This window comes from Nomascus leucogenys, chromosome 17 (genome assembly GCF_006542625.1).
Source record: "Nomascus leucogenys isolate Asia chromosome 17, Asia_NLE_v1, whole genome shotgun sequence".
Lineage (NCBI taxonomy): Eukaryota > Metazoa > Chordata > Mammalia > Primates > Hylobatidae > Nomascus > Nomascus leucogenys.
This window is the reverse complement of record NC_044397.1, coordinates 1,101,763-1,125,944: the sequence shown is the minus strand read 5'-3', so window position 1 is coordinate 1,125,944 and position 24,182 is coordinate 1,101,763. Positions and strand designations below refer to the sequence as shown.

The 24,182-nt window shown below is 51.3% G+C and overlaps 1 protein-coding gene across 2 annotated transcripts; it reads left to right on the top strand.

Annotated features, from left to right (window-relative positions):
* Window positions 1-5,339: 5,339 nt before the first annotated feature.
* Window positions 5,340-23,309, top strand: CCDC167 (coiled-coil domain containing 167). 2 transcript variants are annotated; one of them, XM_003276914.4, is made up of 4 exons: window positions 5,340-5,435; window positions 21,081-21,175; window positions 21,413-21,465; window positions 22,975-23,309. In XM_003276914.4, the coding sequence occupies exons 1-4, from the start codon at window positions 5,394-5,396 to the stop codon at window positions 23,076-23,078; spliced, it is 294 nt and encodes a 97-aa protein (XP_003276962.1). In that variant the 5' UTR covers window positions 5,340-5,393; the 3' UTR covers window positions 23,079-23,309. The 2 variants fall into 2 exon arrangements, with proteins under 2 accessions (XP_003276962.1, XP_012351976.1); XM_012496522.2 differs by having other exon boundaries at window positions 5,356-5,435; window positions 21,413-23,308.
* The last annotated feature ends 873 nt before the right edge of the window (window positions 23,310-24,182 follow it).

Sequence of the window (24,182 nt, the reverse complement as noted above, 5' to 3'; positions counted from 1 at the left end):
GTGAGTATCCTCTTCTGCAAACTTTTCCATGTCTGGAAAATTGGAGCAATGGAGCCTGCCTTACTTTCCTCACAGAGGTATGTGAGGACCCACAGAGTTAATGGATACAAACACTTCTGTAGAAAGAACAAAGTGCCATATTGACAAACACAGGATCTATTTATTGATTTATTTATGCTCCTTTGTGTTTCAAAAAAGGATTTGAGGTAGCTTACCAAATGCACACAATACAGTGGGATAAAAATAGTAAGGGGATAGAGCAGAGGGAAAACACAGGTAGAAAAATCAAATAAAGCCAGGGAAAATTCTTGTACCTGGAAACTTATGCTCAAAGTCCCAGAACAAGTTTGGTTCTGAGCTTCCTCATGAACAAAGTGGGAAACATGATCAGTTACAAAAGATACAGTAGTCACAGGATAAGAGAATATCAGCATGTCAGGAAAGGCTACAGAGCTTAGCTCAACACCAATGTCTGGTAGAAATTTCTTCTCAAGAGGATACCGCAGGGTGGTCCAGGCTCGGTGGTTCACGCCTGTAATCCCAGTACTTTGGGAGACCGAGGCAGGCGGATCATCTGAGGTCTGGAGTTCGAGACCAGCCTGGCCAACATGGTGAACCCCGTCTCTACTAAAAATACAAAAATTAGCCAGGCGTGGTGGTGGGCGCCTGTAATCCCAGCTACTTGAGAGGCTGAAGCAGGAGAATCACTTGAACCCAGGAGGCAGAGGTTGCAGTAAGCTGAGATCGCACCAATGCACTCCAGCCTGGGTGACAGAGTGAGACGGAATTAAAAAAAAAAAAAAAAGATGCTGCAGGGTGGAGTGGTCTGCATATTCAACAATATATAGAGATCCTTTGGTTTTCATGTCACTGGATGTCTAATTCAGTTTCATGTGGATTCACTGTCTACAGTTTGATTTACGTTAACTAAAAACTGGATACCAACTAATAGCAAGCACATTCTTTCCCCTTCCTTCCTTCCTTTTCTTTCTTTTTGCGTGGTAACATGAGGTTGGGTGCAAGGAGTGGTACGTGAGTTTTCCCCAGTGAAGTATGTGGACAAAAAAGTTCTACCATCTTGGCTTAGCTGAAATGTATAAAACTCACTAAGACATAAAACTGTTCCAAGCAGGCCATAAAGGCGCTGCTGCCTTTGCCTCAGAACTTGGGCTATAATCTGCTGTCCTGGAACAAAATGCAAACATAAATCAGCTTTCACAGTATTTTTAACCACCTACAAAATTCTTCATTTCCTGCCCGAAATGCTTCTGACAGTGAGCGATGCCACTCTCCCTCATTCTTGCTCTGAAAAGCTTCTCTTTGGGCAGTGATGGGGACCCAACCCGGGGCCCCACAGCTCAGGCAAGCCCAGAAGGAGGCATGGGATAGAGGAAATGGTCTCCCAGGGTCTCTAGGACAAATAAGCCAGGGCTGTGGCTAGCGTATAAAGTGCTTTCGTGCAAAGTTGGAAAGGGCGCCCCTCCTTGGCACAGGAAGCCCTGTGGGTTCCCACCTGGGATGCCCTCTCCTGCAACTTTGCCTGATGCAATCGCATCTGTCCTCCTGGACCCATAGCCTCCACAAAGCCATCCCCAAATACCCACCCCATTCTCATTTCTGCACTCCTAATGCATCAACAGTGAGTACCAGACAGCTGGCATTTAATTATATGATGTCTGACATGCACTATTTCATGTTGTCAGTCTGTCTCTCTAACTAGATTAAAGAGATCTTGAGGTAATCGTTAGTTCTTACTTTATATATCTCCCTTACAGCTAACGAGGAAGCTTTATGTCTGCGTACCTTACAAATAACGAGGTCATGAAAAACAGAACCTAGAGTGACTGTCTCGTTCTCCCCACTGTACCCATTGAGCAGACAAAATTGAGAGCCAAAGAGGAGGCTTGACCTGCCCAAGGTCATGCAGTGAGAACTTGGGCTAGCCAGGAATGACTCCAGTTCTCCTGTCTGTCAATGCAGCGTTCTACTTTCCTGAAACACTTAGTTCTAACGCCCCCAAATAGGAGGTTCAGAACCACAGCTCCCTGGGGTAATAAAGGCAGACAGACAGAGAGCTGGCCCACAGTAATCCATCTGCTCATGGGCAGAATTTCTAACATGGAGGCAAGTCAAGCTGCTCTAGGACTCAGCAAACAGCCTGCATGGGAATCCAAGCTGGGTCTCTGTATGTGCCAGGGGGATGAAAGGACCTCAGTGGGGTACCTGGAGCGCTTGCATCCTCCCTGACACCACGCAGGTCACTATTGTCTGCGATGTCTGGGGCAAAGGAAACCCATAATTGATGGTCTCAGCAGGAAGGACACATAGACAGGTGGAGAGGGCATCTCCTGTTTACAGAGAAACGCTTGTGTTTGCTAGGGGCTGCCTTTTTGCAGTGAACTATGCACCCTTGATAGCAGGAAACCACCCAAGTATTTGCCCCAAATTTATAACAACAGATACAATGGTGTCAAAGCTGATAGAAACTGAGAACAAAATAATAACAAAAAATACCCATGGCAACAATTGCTAGGCAAAACCCTAAAACGACAAGCGGGCAGCAGCCTCATCAGTCCTGCTGAGCCTCTCCTGGGCACTCATAAGCCACAGCACCCGCCACTTAGTACTTCTCACAAACACCCTATGAGTTTGGTATGATGTGCTTGTTTTATAGATGTGGAAGCTGAGGCTTACGGGGCTGAGGTATCTTGCCTCACATCACAGGCTGCTAAGAAGCAGAGCTGGGATTGGCATCCAGGTTGATCTCCCTCTAAAAGCCTCCCCTTTCACTACAACCCACATAGACTCTCATTCCAACGCCACTTCAAGCATTTCTTCCCATTATCAGACCTGTGGGACAAGGTTTGGTTGGGAAAACATGAGGCTCTTCAGGAAGACAGACAACAGATTGCCCATCATTTCACGGACAAGGGACCGACATGAGGCGCACCCAGATCTCTATGGCTTTTTCTTGGTGCCAAACAAATGCAGAAGGAGCCACTTCTCAAAGAACACAGTGTTTTTCTTCCTCTTCTCACCTCCCCTGGGCTGGTGCCTGTGATAATTGGGAAGCACAGAGTCTGGTTTTTCTGGGATTGGAACCAATGCTGTGAAGAGTGTTCTGACAATAAATGTTGATTGACAGTTGATGGACAATGTTCTTGAATCAGTTTCTCCTGTGCTGGGTGTTAAGCTGAGAACTGCACTAAACAACTGCTCAACAGCCTGCTTCCTGTTCAGATAGAATTTACTACACTCTCTCTCTCTGTGCGCCTCAGTCAGGCAGCCAGGCAAGATGGTATCTCAGGCCCCTTCCAGCTCCATCACTCAATGTCTCTATCAAGAAGAGAACACAGATCTGAAAACATTTTTCCCCCTAACACTGAGTTGGGGTTATTATTCACACACAAAAACACAAGCACCAACAGAGATAACTGATCAGGAAATAAGGAGCTTTGATTCTGGTCTCATACTCTTTGACCTAGTAATTCTACTTCTGTGAATTTGTCTTAAAGAAAGAATCCAGAGGACAGAGCTGGGTGCACGAAAAGGTTGGCTTTCGCACTATTTGGAGTTACTGTCAATAAAATGATATCCAGTGCAAGAATGGGAGAGACTCACTTGGTGGCACATGAGGCCACTGCAAATGATAATTTCAAAGACACAGAAAAACATCCTTGGCAGTGTTTTTCAAATTGCAGTTCAACCTCCATTCTTAATGGTCATGAAATAAACCTAAGAGGTGTCCTGCCACCAACTTGTTTTTATTTATTTTTTTGAGATGGAGTTTCGCTCTTTGCCCATGCTGGAGTGCAGTGGCACAATCTCGGCTCACTGCAACCTCCCCTTCCAGTTTCAAGTGATTCTCCTGCTTCAGCCTCCCGAGTAGTTGGGATTACAGGCACCCACCACCAAGCCCAGCTAATTTTTGTATTTTTAGTAGAGACGGGCTTTCACCACGTTGGCCAGGCTGGTCTCAAATTCCGACCTGTGATCTGCCCAGCCTCCCAAAGTGCTGGGATTGAGAGGTAAAGCCAGCTGGACTTCCTGGGTTGAGTGGAGACTTGGAGAACTTTTCTGTCTAGCTAGACGATTGTAAACGCACCAATCAGCTTCTATGTCTAGCTAAAGGATTGTAAATGTGCCAATCAGCACTCTGTAAAAACGCACCAATCAGCGCTCTGTGTCTAGCTAAAGGATTGTAAACGCACCAATCAGCACTCTGTAAAATGAACCAATCAGCACTCTGTAAAATGGACCAGTCAGTGCTCTGTAAGAGGGGACAAATAAGGGAATAAAAGCTGGCCATCCCCCAGTCAGCAATGGCAACCCACTCAGGTCCCCTTCCATGATGTGGGAGCTTTTTCTTTTGCTCTTCACAATAAATCCTGCTGCTGCTCACTCTTTGGGTCCGTGCTACCTTTAAGAGCTATAATACTCACCGTGAAGTCAGTGAGACCAAGAATCCACCAGAAGGAACCAACTCCGGACACAGGATTACAGGCCTGAGCCACTGTGCTCAACTTTGTTTTTTTTAATTAAATAGGCAAGAATAGAAAATAACAGAGTGCATCACACGAGGTAAAGGTATTTACTGTGAAACTTTGGTTTTGGTTTCATGGGTAACTGGGCCATGGTATAAAATACATTTTTTATCGTGGGGTCACAGTCAAAACATTTCAAAGTCTGTGGGTCTATGGTGTACAGTCTAGTAGGATTACAACAATATATAAAATACTGTGTGTGAGGCCAAGCCTGGGAGGAATAAACAGAAGCAAGAAGGAACTGATAAAGTTGGTAGAATAAAGGATGCTGCTTCTCAGTTACATGTTTTCAGTGATGTTTGTAGGTTGTTCTTACAATAAAACAAACCAAAAAAAAAAAAAAAAAAAAGAAGTCCAGACACAAAGGAGAAGTAACAATAGAGGGCCATCACCAGATTCCATTGGCCGAGAAGCTCAGGGCTCCAGCACGGGCCTTGAAGGAATGGACAGACTTTGAATGGGGGGCGTGGCCTAAACGGGGAGGGGGTTGTCGCTGAAACACAAAACACACTGAAAGAGAACATGGGGTTAAAAAAGGCTCTCAGTGATGCAAAGCGGCTTAAAACTAGGGAAGAAAAGGGCAGGTCCACTCCCGGGCTGTCCATTGTGCCTCCCTGTACCGACTTTTCCTCCCTCCACCCACCTAGGCTGAGGTCTCAAGCTAGAGGTTGCCCCTCATAAACATGTCCGCACCAAGCCGGCCGCGCCCCTCAACAAGATGGCGACGGCAGCAGCCCCGCCTCCCGCTGCCTCGGTGGCCAATGAAGGAGAAGCACGAAGACTTGCGCGTGCGCATATAGCGACTTGGCGGGCGCGTCCAGTGATGACTGGGGGATCCCGGCAAGTAACATGACTAAAAAGAAGCGGGAGAATCTGGGCGTCGCTCTAGAGGTGAGGGGAAAAGTGGGGGTTGCGCCACCTCGTTAGTTGCCTTCTTCTGGCCGCGGGATAAGGGATAGGCTGGGCTATAGGTGGGAGGAGGAGCCAAGCGTAGGAAGAGAGGGCGACGCGGCTTGGGGAGAGGGACGGGAGGGGTGAGAAGGCCCACGGGGTTCCCGGAGGCGAGGGAGCCCGAAGAGGTGCCGGATGGGCGAACCAGACTCCAGGGCATCTCTAGAGAGAAGAGACATGGAAGTGAAGGGGAGCCCCAAAGACGGCCTGGCATAGAAGTGAGGGAACTCAAAGCGGGGGACACAGAACAAAAGGGATGGGTACAGAGGTGAGGGAGACCCCGGAGAAATAGGGACCTGTAGATGAGGGGAGCTCCCAAAGGGCTAGGACGCAAAGATGAGGGAGCCCATTCAGGTGTATATTATTAATGGTTTAAATATCCTCTAAAAGGGGAAGTTTTTCCTCCCGAGTATGGAAGCTTGTACCTTCAAAATTGCTTTGGGAATATGTAAAGAGAGTTCTGGAATTGGTGATGTCACTGAATGGCTTAAAAATAATTTGCTGCATATAGAAGGGAAAGAAAACATGCATATTGAGCACAGCTATGTGCTACTTTCATTGCATCCTCAGCTAATCCTCACTGCAAGCCTGTGAGGTTTGTACAGATGAGGAAATTGAGGTTTCAGGTGGAACCCAGGCTGAGATGATGGAAGTGCTGGAGCCTGGGAATCAAGCACAGGTGGTCTTCCTGGAAATTCGTCTTACTTCCCCTGTTTCCCTTCCCTTAGGGCATCCTCCCGGAGGTTGCAGGAGAGGTACGGGGTCATAGTCTTCTTCAGGCTTACTAGTGAGTTCAGTGATTCTCAAACTTTAGCATGCATAGAGTCACAGGGCTTGTTAAAAATGGAGAGTTGAACTCTTCCCACACCCCGAGTAATTCAGTTGGACTTTGATGTGCATTCTTAACAAGGAATCTGCATTTTTTTTTTTTTAAGACAGAGTCTCGCGCTGTTGTCCAGGCTGAAGTGCAGTGGCGTGATCTCGGCTCACTGTAACCTCTGTCTTCCGGGTTCAAGCGATTCTCGTGCCTCAGCCTCCCGAGTAGCTGGGACTACAGGCACGTGCCACCATGCCTGGCTAATTTTTGTATTTTTGTAGAGACGGGGTTTCACCATGTTGGCCAGGCTGGTCTTGAACTCCTGAGCTCAAGTGATCTGCCCGCCCGCCTTAGCCTCCCAAAGTGCTGGGATTACAGGCATGAGCCACCACACCCGGCCAGAATCTGCATTTTTTTTTTTTTTTTTTTTTACAAGCCACGCACACCCCGTGGTGAAGCGGATAGTTTTAGTAGCACCCCTTGAGAAATATTGGCCTACTTGGTAGGAAAAAGGTTGATGGAAATGTAAAGAGGATGGTTTATGAGTGGTCCTGAGATGGCACTGTGTGGCGGGAGGAACATAGACTTTATAACCTGCATTAGGGTACAATAAGCTGCAGTAACAGAGAAACTCCAAAACTCAGTGGCTTCAAAAACAAGAAAGTGAGTTTTTTTCTAACAGGCTAGAGCAAGGGGCAGCAGATGTCTGCAAATGGTCAGATAGTAACTATTTTAGAAGAGACATGGTCTCTTCTAAAGAGCCAGATGGTCTGGGTTGCAACTACAGTTGATCCTCATTATTCACGGTTTGCGAATTTCCCTAATGGCTAAAATGTATTTGTAACCCCAAAATCAGTACTCACAGTGCTTTTGTGGCAAATGCAAGGCAGTGGGAAAAAATTTGAGTCGCTCGAAGTCCATGTTCTCAGCTAAAGTTGAGATGATGCCCTGCCTTGTTTCATCTGTCCTACTGTAAACAAGGGTCCTTATTGTGTTCTATTTAGTGCCCTGTTTTTGTTTTGTTTTGTTTTGTTTTTTTCATTCTCGTGTTTTTTATTGGTGATTTCGCTGTGTTTTGCTTTTGAGACAGAATCTCACTCTCGCCCAGGCTGGAGTATAGTGGTGCACTCTTGGCTCACTGCAACCTCCACCTCCCGTTCAAGTGTTCACTCCCACCTTCCCCCGACACAGCCTCCCTAGTAGCCGGAATTAGACCACCACCACGTCCGGCTCATTTTTGTATTTTTGGTAAAGACGGGGGTCTTGCCATGTCGGCCAGGCTGGTCTCGAACTCCTGACCTTAGGTGATCTGCCCACCTCGGCCTCCCGAAGTGCTGGGATTACAGGTGTGAGCCACTGCCTGATTTCGCTGTTTAAAGTGCCTCCAAGGCCGGGCGCGGTGGCTCACGCTTGTAATCCCAGCACTTTGGGAGGCCAAGGCGGGCAGATCACGAGGTCAGGAGATCGAGACCACGGTGAAACCCCGTCTCTACTAAAAAACACAAAAAATTAGTCGGGCGTGGTGGCGGGCGCCTGTAGTCCCAGCTACTCGGAGAGGCTGAGGCAGGAGAATGGCGTGAACCCGGGAGGCGGAGCTTGCAGTGAGCCGAGATCGCGCCACTGCACTCCAGCCTGGGCGACAGAGCGAGACTCCGTCTCAAAAAAAAAAATAAATAAATAAAAATAAAAAAAATAAAGTGCCTCCAATCCCCGACCCCCGACCCCAAGCATAGGGCTGAAGTGCTGTCTGGCGTTCCTAAGTCCAAGAAGGCTGTGATATGTTGTAGAAGAAAACAGGTTTCTTAGATAAACTGTTGAGGCATGATATAACTCATGATGTAACAGCACTATACATGCTGTTGGTTGTGAGTCCGGTGTTAATGAATCAACAATATATATTGAATAAGGTCACTTTAAACAGAATCACACATAAAACAAGGTTGCAAAAATGTTGTGTCCATAGGTGTGCAGGAACCTAACCTGGTTTGGTATTTGCTAATTCAATATTGGAGGCAACTTTATAGGACATAGCTACCAGGAATAACAAGAACCAACTGTATTGAGGCTAAAAAGTATGTAAATGAAGGAATATGTAAACGAGTGGGTGTGTCAGTGTTCCACTAAAGCTTTATCTGCAAGAACCGGCATTAGACCATTTGGCCACAGGGCTTAGTTGCCAACTCCTAAGAGTACCAGGTCTATGGTGGTTCTGCCAGATTCCCTTCCTCTGGCTCCACCATCTCTTGGGATCTTGTCACCTTATCAGTGGAACCAGGGCATACCCCACTAATGTGTCCACTGGCAGAGAAAGAGGAGAATGGAGGAAGCACACCCACTGTCCTGGGCCCAAACTGTCCACTTTCCACTGGCAAGAACTAAGACCCCACCTGACCGCAAGGGACCAGGGAAATGCGTTCACCAGTCAGGAGGCCACATAGCCAGCTACTGTTTGCTTACTATGGAAGAAGAGACCAGTGTGTTTTCACAGACAGCCTGTAGTCTCACTGCAGATGGCACCTCACCTCACAGTGTGATTGTGAGGATTAAATGAGACATTGCGTTAAGTGCCCAGCACGTGCCTGGCACCGGATTGGTAATCAATACACGGTAGCTCCAGCCTTTGTATTTCTTTTGCATCCTTCCACCATGGCTAAGTCAAACTCGTTCTTGGGCATTCGTTCACTCATCTATAACATGAAGGACTTGAATTTCACCAGGGGTTACAGACTCCTTGACTATGGCCCAAATACAGATCACAGATGTCTTCTGTTTGGCTGACACAGATTTTTAAGTTTTTATTTTTATTTATTTTTTTGAGACAGGGTCTTGCTCTGTTGCCCAGGCTGTAGTGCAGTGGCATGATCTCGGGTCACTGCAGCCTCCGCCTCCCGGGTTCAAGCAATTCTCGTGCCTTAGCCTCCCGAGAAGCTGAGACTACAGGCGTGTACACCACACCCAGCTAAGTTTTGTATTTTTGGTAGAGACGGGGTTTCACCATGTTCACCAGGCTGGTCTCGAACTCCTGACCTCAAGTGATCCACCCGCCTTAGTCTCCCAGAGTGCCAGGATTACAGGCGTGAGCCACCACACTCGGCTGGATTTTTACATTTTTGAACTTGGTGGGACATATATTCTCCAAGTGCCTTATACTGGGGCAGATTGTTTTACCCTCTCCATACCACGGTAGATATTTATATTTGCTATCTTCGTCCCTAAGTTTACTTTTTGCTTGGATATTCGAAGATTTGACATCTGTAACCGTGTGCCTTGGAAAAAGCCTGACATCTGGCTGGCTGTCTCCCCACCTTGCTTCTCAGTTGCCCCCAGCGGGTCTGAGTATTGAATGTGCACTGATGCTCAGTAGCAGTAGATATTGTCCTCTTATTGAAAGTCGTGTGCTCAGAGCCAATGAAGTGGTGGTTTAATCAAAAATGTTTGTTAGTCTGACGAGTGCAATAAAACCCCCACAAGTGAGTGATCTCAGCACCTGCAAACAGTCTCCAATTGTAATGAAGCAATTACCAAGCAGGCAGCACTCACCCCTAGGGCTGGCTCGGGCCAGCTGTATAAGCAGTCACCTTCTTAGGACAACCAGGGCACCCTCTAGCCTCCCCCCTTAAAGTGGTTCCTTTTGAGTTCTTTTTATCCAATTCATTTGCCACCATATGAGATCTCAGAGTTGGAAAAAACTGTGAGTTTTACCTTCTGAGATTTCATTCTTAATAAGAAAAGAAAATTATAGTTCAAATGAGATATCACCCACCCAATACTGATTTTAATGTTGTGTGGGAGGAAGGAAAGGTTGAATTTCAGTCTAAACTGATAGGAGAATTTTGACTGATGTAAAACCTGTTTGTGTTTTCGGATCTCTGATAGTAATGAGCTGTTCCTTGGTCATTGCACTTTTCTTTTGTAGTTGGACTGTTCAAACTGGTGTCTTTAGATGTTTCAGTGACCAGTTGGTCTTGAGTTAACAGATGTGTGGTGTCTTAGCTGGTATCCTAAAGCGGATAACTTGGTTGGATCTGACCCCTAGTACAGAAAGTTGCTTTTGGCTACAAGTTATAGAAAACTGACCTCAATGATTTAAGCAAATGGGAGTAGACTTTTCTCCTTATAGAAATTTGTAGGGGCCGGGCGCAGTGGCCACACCTGTAATCCCAGCATTTTGGGAGGCTGAGGCAGGTGGATCCTTTGAGGTCAGGAGTTTGAGACCAGCCTGACCAACATGGTGAAACACCATCTCTACTAAAAATACAAAAATCAACTGGGAGTGGTGGTACACGCCTGTAATCCCAGCTACTCGGGAGGCTGAGGCAGGAGAATTGCTTGAACCCGGGAGGTGGAGGTTGCAGTGAGCCAAGATCATGCCACTGCACTCCAGTCTGGGCGACAGAGACCCCGTCTCAAAAAAAAAAAAAAAAAAAAGAAATGTGTAGGTAGGTGGCTACTGGCATTGGTTCAAAAGATTAGCTATGTCAGAGCTGGTATTTCTGCATTCCCTTCACTGTTTGCTCATGGTCACAATATAGCTGCCACAGCTCCAGTCTAATATTCAACTTTAACTCAGGAAGGAGGAGGAAGGAACAACACTGTCCCTTTTATCAACAAAGCATAAGCTTCCCCGGGAGTCTCCTAGCTGACTTCTGGAACGTCTCATTGGCCAGAACTGGGTCATGAGCAAGCCTAGTTGCAGTGAGGCTGGGAGAGCATCTGCTGAGGTTTTCCACCTTCTGGAGTAGAGGTGGGCAAAGGAGCAGGGGTGGGGAGTTGGTGTTGTGTTGGCCAGTTGACAGTATCTGCTGTAAGGAATAAATGCTAATGGGAGTCATTGAAAATTCACTGGAATCCTTACCAGAAAAAGAGGGCAGGATCGGCTGGGCGCGGTGGCTCACGCCCGTAATCCCAACACTTTGGGAGGCTGAGGCGGGCGGATCACCTGAGGTCACGAGTTCGAGACCAGCCTGACCAACATGGAGAAACACCATCTACTAAAAATACAAAATTAGCCGGACATGGGGGCGCATGCCTGTAATCCCAGCTACTCGGGAGGCTGAGGCAGGAGAATCGCTTGAACCTGGGAGGTGGAGGTTGCGGTGAGCCAAGATCGCGCCATTGCACTCTAGCCTGGGCAACAAGAGTGAAACTTCATCTCAAAAAAAAAAAAAAAAAAAAAAACAACAAGAGAGCAGGATCACTGACCATGAGGGAGAAGTGGTAGGCTCAGGGGAGAGAATGGCCTGGGCCAGGAAGAGCACCGAAAGGCTTGACGCTTGTGGTTATTTGTATGGTGCCAGCCACTGCAGTAGCCTCCGTGGGGCAGGGCAGGCAGAAGCACCAAGTGTGGCTGAAGACGGTCTCTGCTCTGGAGCAGGCTGTGCACAGGGCTCAGGGGAACCTCCCACTTTCCTGAGACAAGGGCTAGGAGCAGGTGAGTGAACTGTCAATAAATATTTTCTGAACTGGCTCGATTGGCAGGAGGAGGCATTGAACCTTCCACCCTGACGTCTGGGCCCAGTTGAGTGGCTGGGTGGTCAGAGGTGAGGAAGTCACAGTAGAGCAGGTGGCTAGACGCCACCTTGCTGGGAACCCTGAACCCCAAAGCCAGGGGCTGAGAGAAAGGCTCGCAGCACGCAGAGGACTGTTCAGGGACCGCTGACCATTAAATGAGCCTCACCTGCTGCCAGGCGAGAGCGACAGGTCGCCATTGGGCAGGTGATTTCTCGCGGCAGCCTGCGTCTGGCTCTGCGCCACTTCACGGGGGTCAGGAGACTAAAACCTCATTACCTAGCGCGGCTGGATGGCGGCGTGTGTGGAGTGGCTGTCTGCCAGCATCTTAATTAATGAATTCATAAGGCTCGGGGTGGATGCCAGTTCTTGAAAAGTGCTTTGAGCCTTTCAGCGATGAAGAAGCTTTTGCTAATTTATCAAAAAACAGATATCGGGGGGAAAGCAGAGAAAACAAACCCCACACCACCTTCCGGCCCAGGGACAGCTGGCGTCTTCGGGCGCGGACTGACTCGGGCGCTACTTGCAGGGCTGGCTCGGCCTCCGTCTCCGCGCGGGAAGGCGTCGGGACTCGCGTGGGCTGCAGCGGCCCTCTCGCCTTTCCGACCTGGCATGGGGCTGCGTTCAGGCAAAGCGACAAGCCCCTAGGCTCTCCCTGCTCTTCGTGAAAATTGTTCATTGATTAAAAACTGGGAAGGTCTGCCGTCTTCAGCTGCACAACCTGCGAGAGAAATCCTCACAGGGCCTGTTGATGGGGGGAGCCATGGGCGGAGGTTTTTCTGCCCCCACAGAGCTCTGTGAGCCGCCTCCACAGAAAAACATCCCTTAAACGATGTGGGGATAATGAGCCCTTTGGGGTTTGAGGCTGGTCACCTGGAAAATTGAGGCCCAAGAACCCCGTGTGACTTGCTGTGGAGCCTGAAGGCCCCAGATGGAAAGCCCCTGCACTCTTGCCAGAGACCATCTGGGCAGGCACTTGGCTGCTTTACCCATTATAATAAATGTCCTGGGGTCTCCTGACGTGTGAAAATGAGTGGATTTTCAAAAATCCAGTTCCCAGGCTGCTGGGGCTGGAGATGAAACAGCTGACACCACTCTCCAGGCTGTGAATTAGCAAGTGAAAGGGAAGCCTTCGGTACTGCTGGGGAAAGAAGGGTTTATCAGGCCCAAGTAGCCCACCTTTTTCCTTCTCCAAACTGGATCTGTTTTGTATGAATTTTGGAGGATGCTTTGACAGTCGAGGTGATTTGGGGCAAGATGCCTGGGATGTTTGTGAAGCTCATTGAGTTGGCCCAGTTTAAGGGCAGACGCCGGGCTCCTGTCTCCTCTGTCTAAGCAAACACATTTCAATCAGGGCTTTCCCTCACGGAGAGTATCTGTTATGTAGACAGAAACAGCAGAGCCTTGTACAAGAGTATTCCGAGTACAGAATCTGTTGAAGCCAGATCAGCAAGCTTAGATGGGCTTCAGCTGGGATGTGGAATGACTGTTCTGCAGAACTCTTCTTTGTCATGAATGTTTTCATGAGGGATTTTGGAGAAAGAGCTTGAAGTGGTGGGAAGAGCATAAGCCCTGAAGCAGAAAAACCCAGATTCAGGCTTCAGTTCTGCACCTTCCCAGTTACATGACCTTGGGCAAGGTGCTGAAAACCTCTGCACGGGAGCTTGCACCTCTGTAAGATGCAGATGGGCCCTTCCTTGCAGGGCGGTTACAGACACAGGAAGCTGCCCGCAACTTGCCCAGCTCCGGGGCTAAGGTGTGGAGGTTGTGCCCAGGAGCTAGGAGTCCCTCAGAGCTGATAAGCATTGCCTTCTCCATGTGGCATGGTGGTTAAGGGCACAGACCTGGCTGCCCAGCTCCCGGACTTAATGCCTGTGTGCCCTTGGACAGCTACCTATGTCTGAGTTCCCTCATCTGTCAAATGTGGAAGCTGATAATACCGCCCGCCTCACAGGGTTCTTGCGAGCATTATGCGAGTTAATCGGTGTAAAGCGTGTAGGTCAGTGCCTGGCACACAGACCACAGAAGTGTTGCTGCTGCTGTCACTGTTGTGGTTCCATTTTGCCGGGACTGTTGGTTTCCGGAGGCTGCTTACACTCATGCTGTCATGCAGACACTGGAGACTCCGTGACTTGGCTCGGCTCAGCTACCCTGGCACCACGCTCTTTATTGGAAGGTCTCGGTGCCCAGTAAGGGCCTGGCCAGCCAGGTGCAGGGTATGCCCCATGACCACTGCCTGACCCTGTAGCAAACCTGTCACTCGCTGGCCAGAAGCGCCCAAGAGTAAAGCCGGAGAGACAGCAAACAACTTCCTAAATCAGAAAGCAGAGTGGCCCGTGTGGCCCAGCGCCAGGCCCCGGGGGTGCCTTCTGCCCTTTCCCAGAAAAAGGTCTGGCCCTAGACAGTGGCTCATTAGGGAGTGGGCAGAGAGCCACCTCCCTGGCTGTCTAGATGCTCTGTGGGAGCACCATTCAGTAGGAGAATGGAGTGAACGGTAGCCTGTGGCTCAAACTGTCTCGTGCTTATTGGCAGAAGAAAAGCTGCATATGAGGCCCCCAACAGCAGCTAGCCCTGGAGCTGGCACCCCATCAGCTGACCTGGCCAGGATGCTGGGGCAGTTATCTGTGCATGAGCTGGCACGAAATTCCCTGCTCCCAGTGAGGCCTCCGTGGGGCTCTGATTCTGAGAGGGCCTACACTCCCGAAAAGATGCCTCGCGGGGATTTCAGACGAATTTTACAGTTTCTCTTAACACAGTGTGTTTTATGGCATATAGGACCCCAGGGAGACTTCCTTAAAGCTCCCAGAATAAGGTGATATTCCCCAAGTCAGGCTGCAGAGGGGAGTTTGCTTATCTGCCTGGGGGCTGCTGAACTCCAGGCCCGGGTGCTTGGAGCTGCATCTGTCCGACGGGCTCTCAGGGAGGCTGCAGGAAGCAGTCCCTGCCTCTGCTGCTGCGCACGAAGAAGCCCTTTCTGCTCTTGGCGCCTGCCAGCAGGATTGACGGCCCTGCTTGGCTAGGCCTTGTCCCCAGCACCCCTCAGGCCTACGACACAGCCTCTGCAGCCTTGACTGCCGGGCTGACTTTAGATCTTCTCCTTCTTCTGCACAGAACACCCGCTCTGTGGAGGGCCTTTGGTCTCATGGGTCTCCTCGCTGAGCTCACTCCTCCACCCAGCAGGCCTCAATTCCCTGCCCCCAGCTCTGATACTGAGAAGCAGCAGTTCTCATACTAACTTAGGCAGCGTCACTACAGGACTTTTCTGTTAAAAGAACAGACTTGCTGGGTCCCAGTCCCCAAGGCTTCCCCTGGGGCCTTTCCCACCTGTCTACCTGAGGGATGCTCCTTCTCCATTCCCTGCCTCATATGCCTCTTTTTCCTTCCTCCTCCCCTCTTCCTTTGTGCTCTGTGTCTCCCCTGCCTAGGCAGACTCCCCAGCCATCCCCCCAGGCAGTTTTTAGCCACTGCTGGTCTCTGGGAAAAGAACAGGCTTTCCCCCAGGACACCTTCACACTCACCAACCTGTTCCTTGGGCCCCTGGACCGCTCACACAGGGCTTCACACAGCGCCTCCGAAGGGCTCAGGCTGGGCCAGACGCCAGGAAGCACAGTGTGCTGGCTTACAGTGGTTCATACCACTGCCTCTCTTACTTCCTGGGGTCCCAGAGCCCCTGCGGATCGCAGCCCTGTGCCCCCTGCTGACTCATCTCAGTGACTGGGACAGTGCTTTTTCCCCATGTAAAAATTGACCTTGGTTTTCTGAGTGTAAATATAATGCACGGGTGGTTCTTAATGTTCTTGTACAGCAGGGGGCACCTGCTCTCTGCACCCACACTGTGCCTGACTGAGTGTCGTCTGGGTCTCTGCCTTAGCTGTCTCTACTTTGCTGGTCACAGTCACAGCCAGAAGTGCTGCTCCCTGATAGCTCCAGGCAAGTCCTGGCACCTGAGCCAGCCATGCCTCTTCCTGCCAGCTGGCCCTACTATGCAGCCTGTCGGGCAGGAGTCCTGGGAGCCCCCGTGACCTTCAGAGTGTAACTTTCCCTTCCTACTGGGCTTGGTCAGATCCCTTCCATGGGGCCTCTTCAGGCTGCCTAGAACCATGGTGTGAGTGAGCCCTGGCTCTGGCTGCTGGGCCTCACCTGCTGTTCCACGTTTCCTCAGATGCCCACTGATGCCCAGACCACCCCGGGGCTGTTCCACCTTGGACATGGCTCCAGGCCTCTCATGCTAGGATTCTACCAGGCGCCACGTCTGCAACCTGGCCCTAGCTCCAGAGGCCCACCCCAGCTTTGTCCCAGGGCAGGATCGCAAGGTTCCCACCATGCCATGTCTGGAGTAAGCGGAGCGAGCTGGCCTGTGGCCTGTTGTTGTTCTGACATCTACCCTGGGGGCCCTCCCTGCTGAACCCCTTCATGGACTGGGAATGGCCACATCCAAGCTAGAGAGTCCCTTCTCCCTGCACTGCCAGTCAGCAACTCATGGAGATTCCTCACCACCTCACACCCCTGCTTTTTTTTTTTTTTTTTTTTTTTTTTTTTTGTGAGATAGAGTCTCGCTCTGTCACCCAGGCTGGAGCGCAGTGGTGCGATCTCGGCTCACTGCAGCCTCCATCCCCTGGGTTCAAGCAATTCTCCTGCCTCAGCCTCCTGAGTAGCTGGGACTACAGGCGTGCGCCACCACGCCTGGCTAATTTTTGTATTTTTAGTAGAGACAGAGTTTCACCATGTTGGCCAGGATCTCTTGACCTCGTGATCCGCCCACCTTGGTCTCCCAAAGTGCTGGAATCACAGGCATGAGCCACCGCGCCCAGCCACACCCCTGCTTCTATCACCTTCTCTTACTCTTGCCATGGACTAACCAGGTTTTCTTTTATTCTCCAAAGATCCAGTGCAAACCACACTCTGATAATAAAGATAGCAAACACTTACTGAACTCTGACCATGTAAAGCATGTTCTGGGCATCTTACCTGTATGGCTCCATGTCATCCTCACAAAACCCTTTGAAATAATGAAATGTGGTTATCTTTGTTTTACACGTGAGTCAACTGAGCACAGAACTAAGGGAGTTGCCCGGTCATACCACAAGTGAGTGACAGAGCCAGGGGCACCGATTATAGCCCATGCTCCTTACCACTCGCTTACCTGGAACCACCATTCCAGGCTTCTGGGCACTTGAGCTCCCAACTGCTTGCCCAGTTCTGGCCCTTACACTTCTAGAATCTTCTTGACATTTGTCTCCTTATCTGGTCCTAATCCCCACGTCTTCTCTCCTGGTCCTGGCTGTCTTGTCCTCTGCTGCCTTTAGCCTGGTGTTGGCAGAGAGAGAGCTAACCAAAGACTGCACATTTGCCTCGGGTCATCTGCAAAGTGCATAATCCGTGTGCGTGTAGTTGAGAGCTGGCTGAAAATCCAAGTCGGGACGTCTTTAAGACCCACTTTCTGGGTCCTCTCCCACCTTTCAGGCCCATCCTGCTGTGTCAGCTCTGCTCTGTAGCCACCACTCCTGACCCCAGCCACAACTAAAAGAGGCATCTGGACCTACCTTCCCTCCCTGCCTCTACAGCCAGGTCCCCTGGAGTCTCTCCACTCATGTTGACAGCTGGCTCCTGCTTCAGCAAATGCTGCAGGGTGTTTGATTGTCAGCTTCCCGAACCAGGCCCAGTGCTGGGACCCCGCAGGGTCACCTTCTGAGGATGGGTTTGTGGCCTCTGAAGAGCCTCTTGACGGTCTTAGCCTCCCCTCACTCAGCCCACATCAAGCAGCTGGGTTGTAAAGAAGGGGGACTTGCTATTTAGAAGGGAATCAGCGAGAGCTGTCAGCAGGACATAAATATTCATAGAGGGAGGTTAGAACTGGAGTCCCTAAAACCTTGATTTGTGTTCGACCGTTTAAGCCTCATTAAAAAGTGGCAAATGAAAGTGGGAATATTCAGTGGAACTGCAGATAAATTGGGCTTGTTCAGATAAAGGCCCCCGACTGCCAGCTCCGCAGGCTCTGCCCAGAGCATGATAGCAGATTGGCTTGGCCACTTGTGGTTTGCCAACCTCAATTTTAAGATTTTGCTTAGCATGAGTTCCTGGCCTTGCTCTGGGGGCAATTACCACTTGTTGGGGCACTTGGTAGCCTTCCAGAGGTGTTCAGGGATGGAAATCCCCAACCTGCTCCCTCCCCAGAATGACATGCAAACCAAGGCCTGGCTGAAGGACCGTAAGGAGAAATCTCACCTAGGACTAAGACTTGCACTGGGCAATCTGCAAAGCGTGTAATTTATGTGCATGTCTAGTTGCTTCTCCTCCTCCTAGCTTTTTCTAGCTTCTGTGGACATGAGGGAGGGAGGGTTTCAGACTCCAGTTGCTACATGAGACCTAAACCGTCTGTCCTAGCCCCTCAGTCCCACCCAAGCTCAACTCCACTCATTGTGGCTAAAAATACAAAGACTGTAGCAGGCTAGGCAGGCCTTGTGGTGGGCACAAAGAGGAGACAGATGGTCACTGTTCCTTCTAGGACAGGAGCTTCAGACTCGGGCCTCTGCCGGGAGCAGGCAGGTCACATATATAAGTGGAATGGGCCAATCTGTGGGCTAGACCTGACCTATGGGCTGCCAGTTGGCACCATCTAGAGACCCCTAGAGTTTGGGAAGATAACGTTTGGACACAAACAGAAGGGCAACAAAGAATATACTCAGCCTCATGAAGGAAGGACTGGTTAATTTGCCAGAAGAAGGAGGGTGGAATGCACCCCGTCCCCTGCCCCCCAACCCCCACCCCCTGCCACAGCCAAGGGGGCAGCAGGGAAGCCTGGTGGAGGAGGTAGGGCATCAAGAATTAAGCTTTATTTGTGCTCTTGAGTGGAATCTGGTTCCCTGATTGTGGTTTCTACACCATAGGAAACTGAGTCTCAGGGTACTGAGGGGCTGGGCTGCGTGCTGGGGGTGCTGCTGTAAAGGGGAGGCCACATGGTGGCCTGAGGCACTGGCATGGGGCTGCCGCTCTTCCCTGAGTCTGGCTTCCCAGTGTTCATTTCCCTGCTGCACAGGTTCTAGGTAGGCCTTTCGCCTCCCCAGGGACAGCCCCATCTCCTGGCTGGGTCTGTTTCCCAGGACAGCCCTCTTTTTGGGTGCCCATTAGCAGAGAAATGACACAATTAACCATGCAATTAACTCAAGGCTCTGTGGTCGCTCTCTCCCACAGGGCCCTGCTTATGGGGCTGAAGGTGGCAATGGTGGGGCTGCAGGGCAGGGGGTGGATGGTGGGTCATTGCCAGGCCTCCCTCGAGAAGAAGGAAAAGTGGCTGACATGGAAGTGGCTGAGATGGGCGTTGGCCAGGGAGAGAGGCAGAAGGTCCAGAAACTTGGAATGCGACTCTCCTGACACCCAGCCCCAGAATGCCTGCTACCCTCTAAGCAGCCATTGTGGGAGGCAGGAATCTTACCTGCAGTCATTGATTACTAACCCTGCAGGGGCTAACTCCAGAAGCGAATGGGGCAGAGAACTGGCTGAGACTGATAAGGAGAGGGGTGCCCCACCCTGACTTCTCAGAAAGTCATTCCATTTGGGGGACCCCCATTCTTCCATTCATGAAATAGAGGTCTTATTTACCATGTCTCCTGGGGAAGTGGTGAGAATGAGTGAAGTCAGAGATGGGAAATGGAGCATTATGGGGTTCCGAGGCACTATTCAGTCAGTTGCTGGGAGGGTCACAGAGCCCCCTGAACCCTTCCACCCACTGACACCCAGGCTCGCCCCAGCCAGAGAGGTGGCCAGCTAAACACCTGGAGACTGAGTCAGACACAGGGAGATGGACTTTCAATGCCAAATGCATGGTGCCAGGACCGAGGTTTAGACAACCCAGTCCAGTATGTTATAAACATTTCTCCACAACTCAAGTATTTCCCCGAGAACACTTCTCTGAAACTCCAGTCAAACAAATGGAAAAAACAGATGCCTTAACTATTTTGCTACCTTGACGGTAGGTAAAGTTTTTGCTTAAGAACCAAGTCAGAAAGGAAGAAAGGTGTTTTTGAGCATTTTTCTCAGTAATTTTTGATTCTCACAGAAAAATGTATATTTTTACAACTTGGACTACTAAGTTACTTTTTTTTTTTCTGAGAGAGTCTCGCTCTGTCGCCCAGGCTGGAGTGCAGTGGCACGATCTCGGCTCACTGCAAGCTCCGCCTCCCGGGTTCACGCCATTCTCCTGCCTCAGCCTCTCCGAGTAGCTGGGACTACAGGCGCCCGCCACCGCGCCCGGCTAATTTTTTGTATTTTTAGTAGAGACGGGGTTTCACCGTGGTCTCAATCTCCTCACCTCGTGATCCACCCACCTCGGCCTCCCAAAGTGCTGGGATTACAAGCATGAGCCACGGCGCCCGGCCTACTAAGTTATTAAGATGAAGTATGTCAATGAGAAAAACACCTTTGTGTTGCCCCTAGATGTCTAATCACCCGGCCCCACATGTGTGGAGTGTTTGGAAGCCAGTTTCTTCACAGTGTCTCCGCCACTCTAGGATATGCCCGTGGGGCAGGTGCGTGCCATGTTCAGGGTTCTGGTTGCTCCTGTTGTGCGCCCAACTGGGGAATCGTGCTGGGGAGACAACAGACCAAGGGGCTGCTCCTCTCCACCCCCAACCTGTGCTTGGCCCAGAGGGCTGGGACAGCTGTGAGACCCTAGGCAACACCCACTACTGTTTCCTGAAAGAGGCCGGGCAAGGATCAGACTACAGCGGTCACGGTCAAGAGATCTTTATTGGAGGTATCGAGCGGAGAAGGAAGAGAAGGGAAGAGAAGAGAGAGAGGAGAAGAGAAGAGGAGAGAGAGAGGGCTGCTGGTGTGCTGGGTTTTATATCCCTTGGGCCTACGTGGATTGGGCTAGGGGCGGGCCCAAGGGAAGGCGGGAGATGCTTCTTTCTGATTGGCCCTCCTTTGGCGGGTTCAGACAGTGCCCGGTCAAGGAGGGGAGAAGAACCCGGAACCGGCCCCATCTTAAGGTATGGCGCCATTTTAAGGTACCCCATGTTACCTAACATTTCCTATGTGGCTCAGGACACTGTCCTATGCAGTTCAGAGCTGAACCACGTGGAGGCAGAGGACAGCAAAACAAAGACACTCCAGGGAAGATAGGCCTGGGTGCCCTGCCCTGCCAAAACGAATGGGCGGGGGGACACCTGTCCAAGAAGACTCCCGGAGGCCCTGCTTCTCAGTCCCAGTGTTTTGAGAGCTAGAAGCCTCGGCAGCCCACCTCTCTGTGGCTTTTGTTTCAGATCGATGAGCTAGAGGAGAAGCTGTCCCAGTGTCGGAGAGACCTGGAGGCCGTGAACTCCAGGCTCCACAGCCGGGAGCTGAGCCCAGAGGCCAGGTAATGCTCCTGCCCAGCCACCCCACCCTTCCCCATCGGGCCCCCACCCCCTGTATCTATCCTGGGTCCCCCAAAGTAGGCCTGAGGCAGAAGGTTTGGGTCCCTGACATCTTAGCTTCAATGCACCCCCCCACCCTCACCGAACAAGACCCAAGCCCTGCCAGCTGGCATGCCAGCTGCCCCTCAGGTGGGGAAAAGGAAAAGGGTTTGGTCCATGAAACTCCTTCTCCCTCACAGGAGGTCCCTGGAGAAGGAGAAAAACAGCCTGATGAACAAAGCCTCCAACTACGGTAAGAAAGTTCCTTTCAGTTACCAGCCCCGGCCTCCAGTCCCCAGAGCCAGGAAGGGTCAGAAGCCCAAGGGGCCTGACAAGGCAGCAGGGAGCAAGGGGGTTCTTTGGGAAGGAACCAGCCCCCAGAGGCTGCAGACACCCCTGCTAGGCCCAGCAGCCTGCGGGAGAGCGGGTTTGTTACTTTGTTCTAAGGGAGGATGAGACGGCCTGTGGGTCTGTCTGCTCTTTGGGATGAAGGGATGTGGCTGTGGCCAGGTCTAGAAGACACTCATTCACCTAGACATCGGAAGTCTGCTCTCCCCACGCCCCAGCCCAGCCCAGCCCACCACACCCTCCCAGGAAAACCATGCAGTGGAAGTGAGGGGTAAAGGAAGCTGAACCTCCCACTTGGGTACGGCAAGGGCTCCTGTGGGTGGAGCGATGCCGCCACCTTCTGGGCGCTGGGGGCAGAGGCAGGTAGAGGCCAGGCCCGGCAGGGCGCCAGAGGGCAGCTGGCAGGCTGGTGGGCTCCCTGCTAAAGGCTGGGGAGGACCACGGTCTACAGGTGCTCCTCAGACTTGTCAGTTCTGTTCTCCCCTGGGGGACCAGGCCTGGCCAAGAATCAGCCCCAGGAAGGCTCTAAGGGCAGGGAGTCCCCCAGAAGCACTGATGAATGTTGTAGGCACAGTGCACACCTGCCAGCCCTGCCTGGAGGTCAGCATGTCTAGGCCGGTGCACCCTGGGCCCTGGACTCAGTCTGGCCTGCCCAGAGCAGCTCTGCAGGTGTCTCCTCCCACTGCCCAGCACAGACAGGGATGGGACATTAGTTTCCCTTCAAGTTTAGCAGTTTTCACACAAAACCACATCACCACTCAATTTAGCCCTCACAGAGTACCCCCTACCTGCGTGTCACCTGGAGGGGATACTTGGATACAAGTGTGGCCATAGAGCAGCAGGACTGATTTCCTCTAGAGTCAAGACCAGCTGCCTCATGGACACAAACTGCATCTTAGCATCCCTAGATTCTGCTCAACCAGGCACCCAGCAGAGGGCAGAGACTCAGGAAACACACGGCCCCACCTGGCACCTCCTCCACTGCCAAGGAGGCCCCAGGTGCCCTCAGTTTCTGGTTGGCGGATGAGCTGCCTGGAAGGATGAGCACCACACAGCCAGCCCCACGACAGGCCAGCAGACTCACCTGGCAATGTCACCACCTCCTAGCTTGGCTCTCAGGTGTGACATTTTTGGTGACTCCTCACCCACCTCACCCTCAACCTCAACCACATTTAAAGAGCAATAGTTGAGCAGCACTGGGCATTGGGACTTTATCAGGCTGGTTCTGCAGCCAAAAGGGTATCAGGATTTGGGCAGATTAAGAAGGGCAGGGTCATTTTTTATGGGTAAGGAGGTGGCTGGAAGGGTGCGTCTCTGCCCTCAGCAGTGTGTACCCACTCGTTGGAGAGGCAGAGCAGAACAACAGACGGGCCTAAACTGCCTGTCTCATCCCTCTTATCCTCTTTCCTCCCAGAGAAGGAACTGAAGTTTCTTCGACAAGAGAACCGGAAGAACATGCTGCTCTCCGTGGCCATCTTTATCCTCCTGACCCTCGTCTATGCCTACTGGACCATGTGAGCCTGGCACTTCCCCACAACCAACACTTGGTCAGGACCAAGCAGGCACTTCAAGCCTCAACAGGACCAAGGTGCTGGGGTGTTCCCCTCCCAACCTAGTGTTCAAGCATGGCTTCCTGGCGGCCCAGGCCTTGCCTCCCTGGCCTGCTGGGGGGTTCCGGGTCTCCAGAAGGACATGGTGCTGGCCCCTCCCTTAGCCCAAGGGAGAGGCGATAAAGAACACAAAGCTGTTCCCGTCTGCTGAGTAAATGTCATGGTCTGACTAGCGGAGGGTGGGGGGCGGGGGAAGGAAGGGCAGCAGCAGCACGGGCGGCACTCAGGAATCAAGGAAGAAGAGATGTTCAAGGGAAAGCTCAGGATTACAATTCAGAATAGAGGAGAAGGCCCCAGCTCGAGTGGGAAGTAAGGAGACACTGGGAAACACTTCCCAAGCCAAATAGTGGGAGTTACTTCCAGGGCTTGGGCACTGCTGGGGTTGAGCAGCAGACATTGTGCCACCTGTCCATCCCCCCACCACACACTGTCATGCCCTCCAGTCAGTGCCATTGCTTGTAATTATGGCAGAAAAAATGCAGTCTGTGCAGCGAAGGGTGGCTTGGGGACTTGAAGTGGTCATGTGGCAATCCCGGGGGAGTGCAGAGTTAATCCATCTTTGACAGGCAGGCAAGGCTGGGGAGGCGGCGAGTGGGCAGGAAGAGTCATGGTAATGACCAGACTTACGGTGACAGTGGCCAGTAAATTAGGTAGAGTTTGTAGTGAGAAGTCGGGGTGGAGCTGATCAGAGCGGGAGCTGTGGCAGGAGCAGCAGACTCAGACATTCCCCCTTACCCTTCCACCCCCAGCTCTAACTCCCAGCTTAGGAATAAGGAGGGGAGCAGGTGGGACACTACAAGCAGAAGGGCGTGGATGGCCAAGATGGAACCAATTAAGTAGGAAAAACAAGGGATGGAGTTGCCCAGGGAGCTAAGGCCATACACCAAGGACTCTTGGGGCCAAAGTGAGGAAGTCCAGCAAAGTGAAGGTGGACTTTGGAGGGGCAACCGGCACCAGGGCGATGACTAACTGGTGGAGAAACCAGCCAGGAACAGAGAGGGAGGTGCCTGCA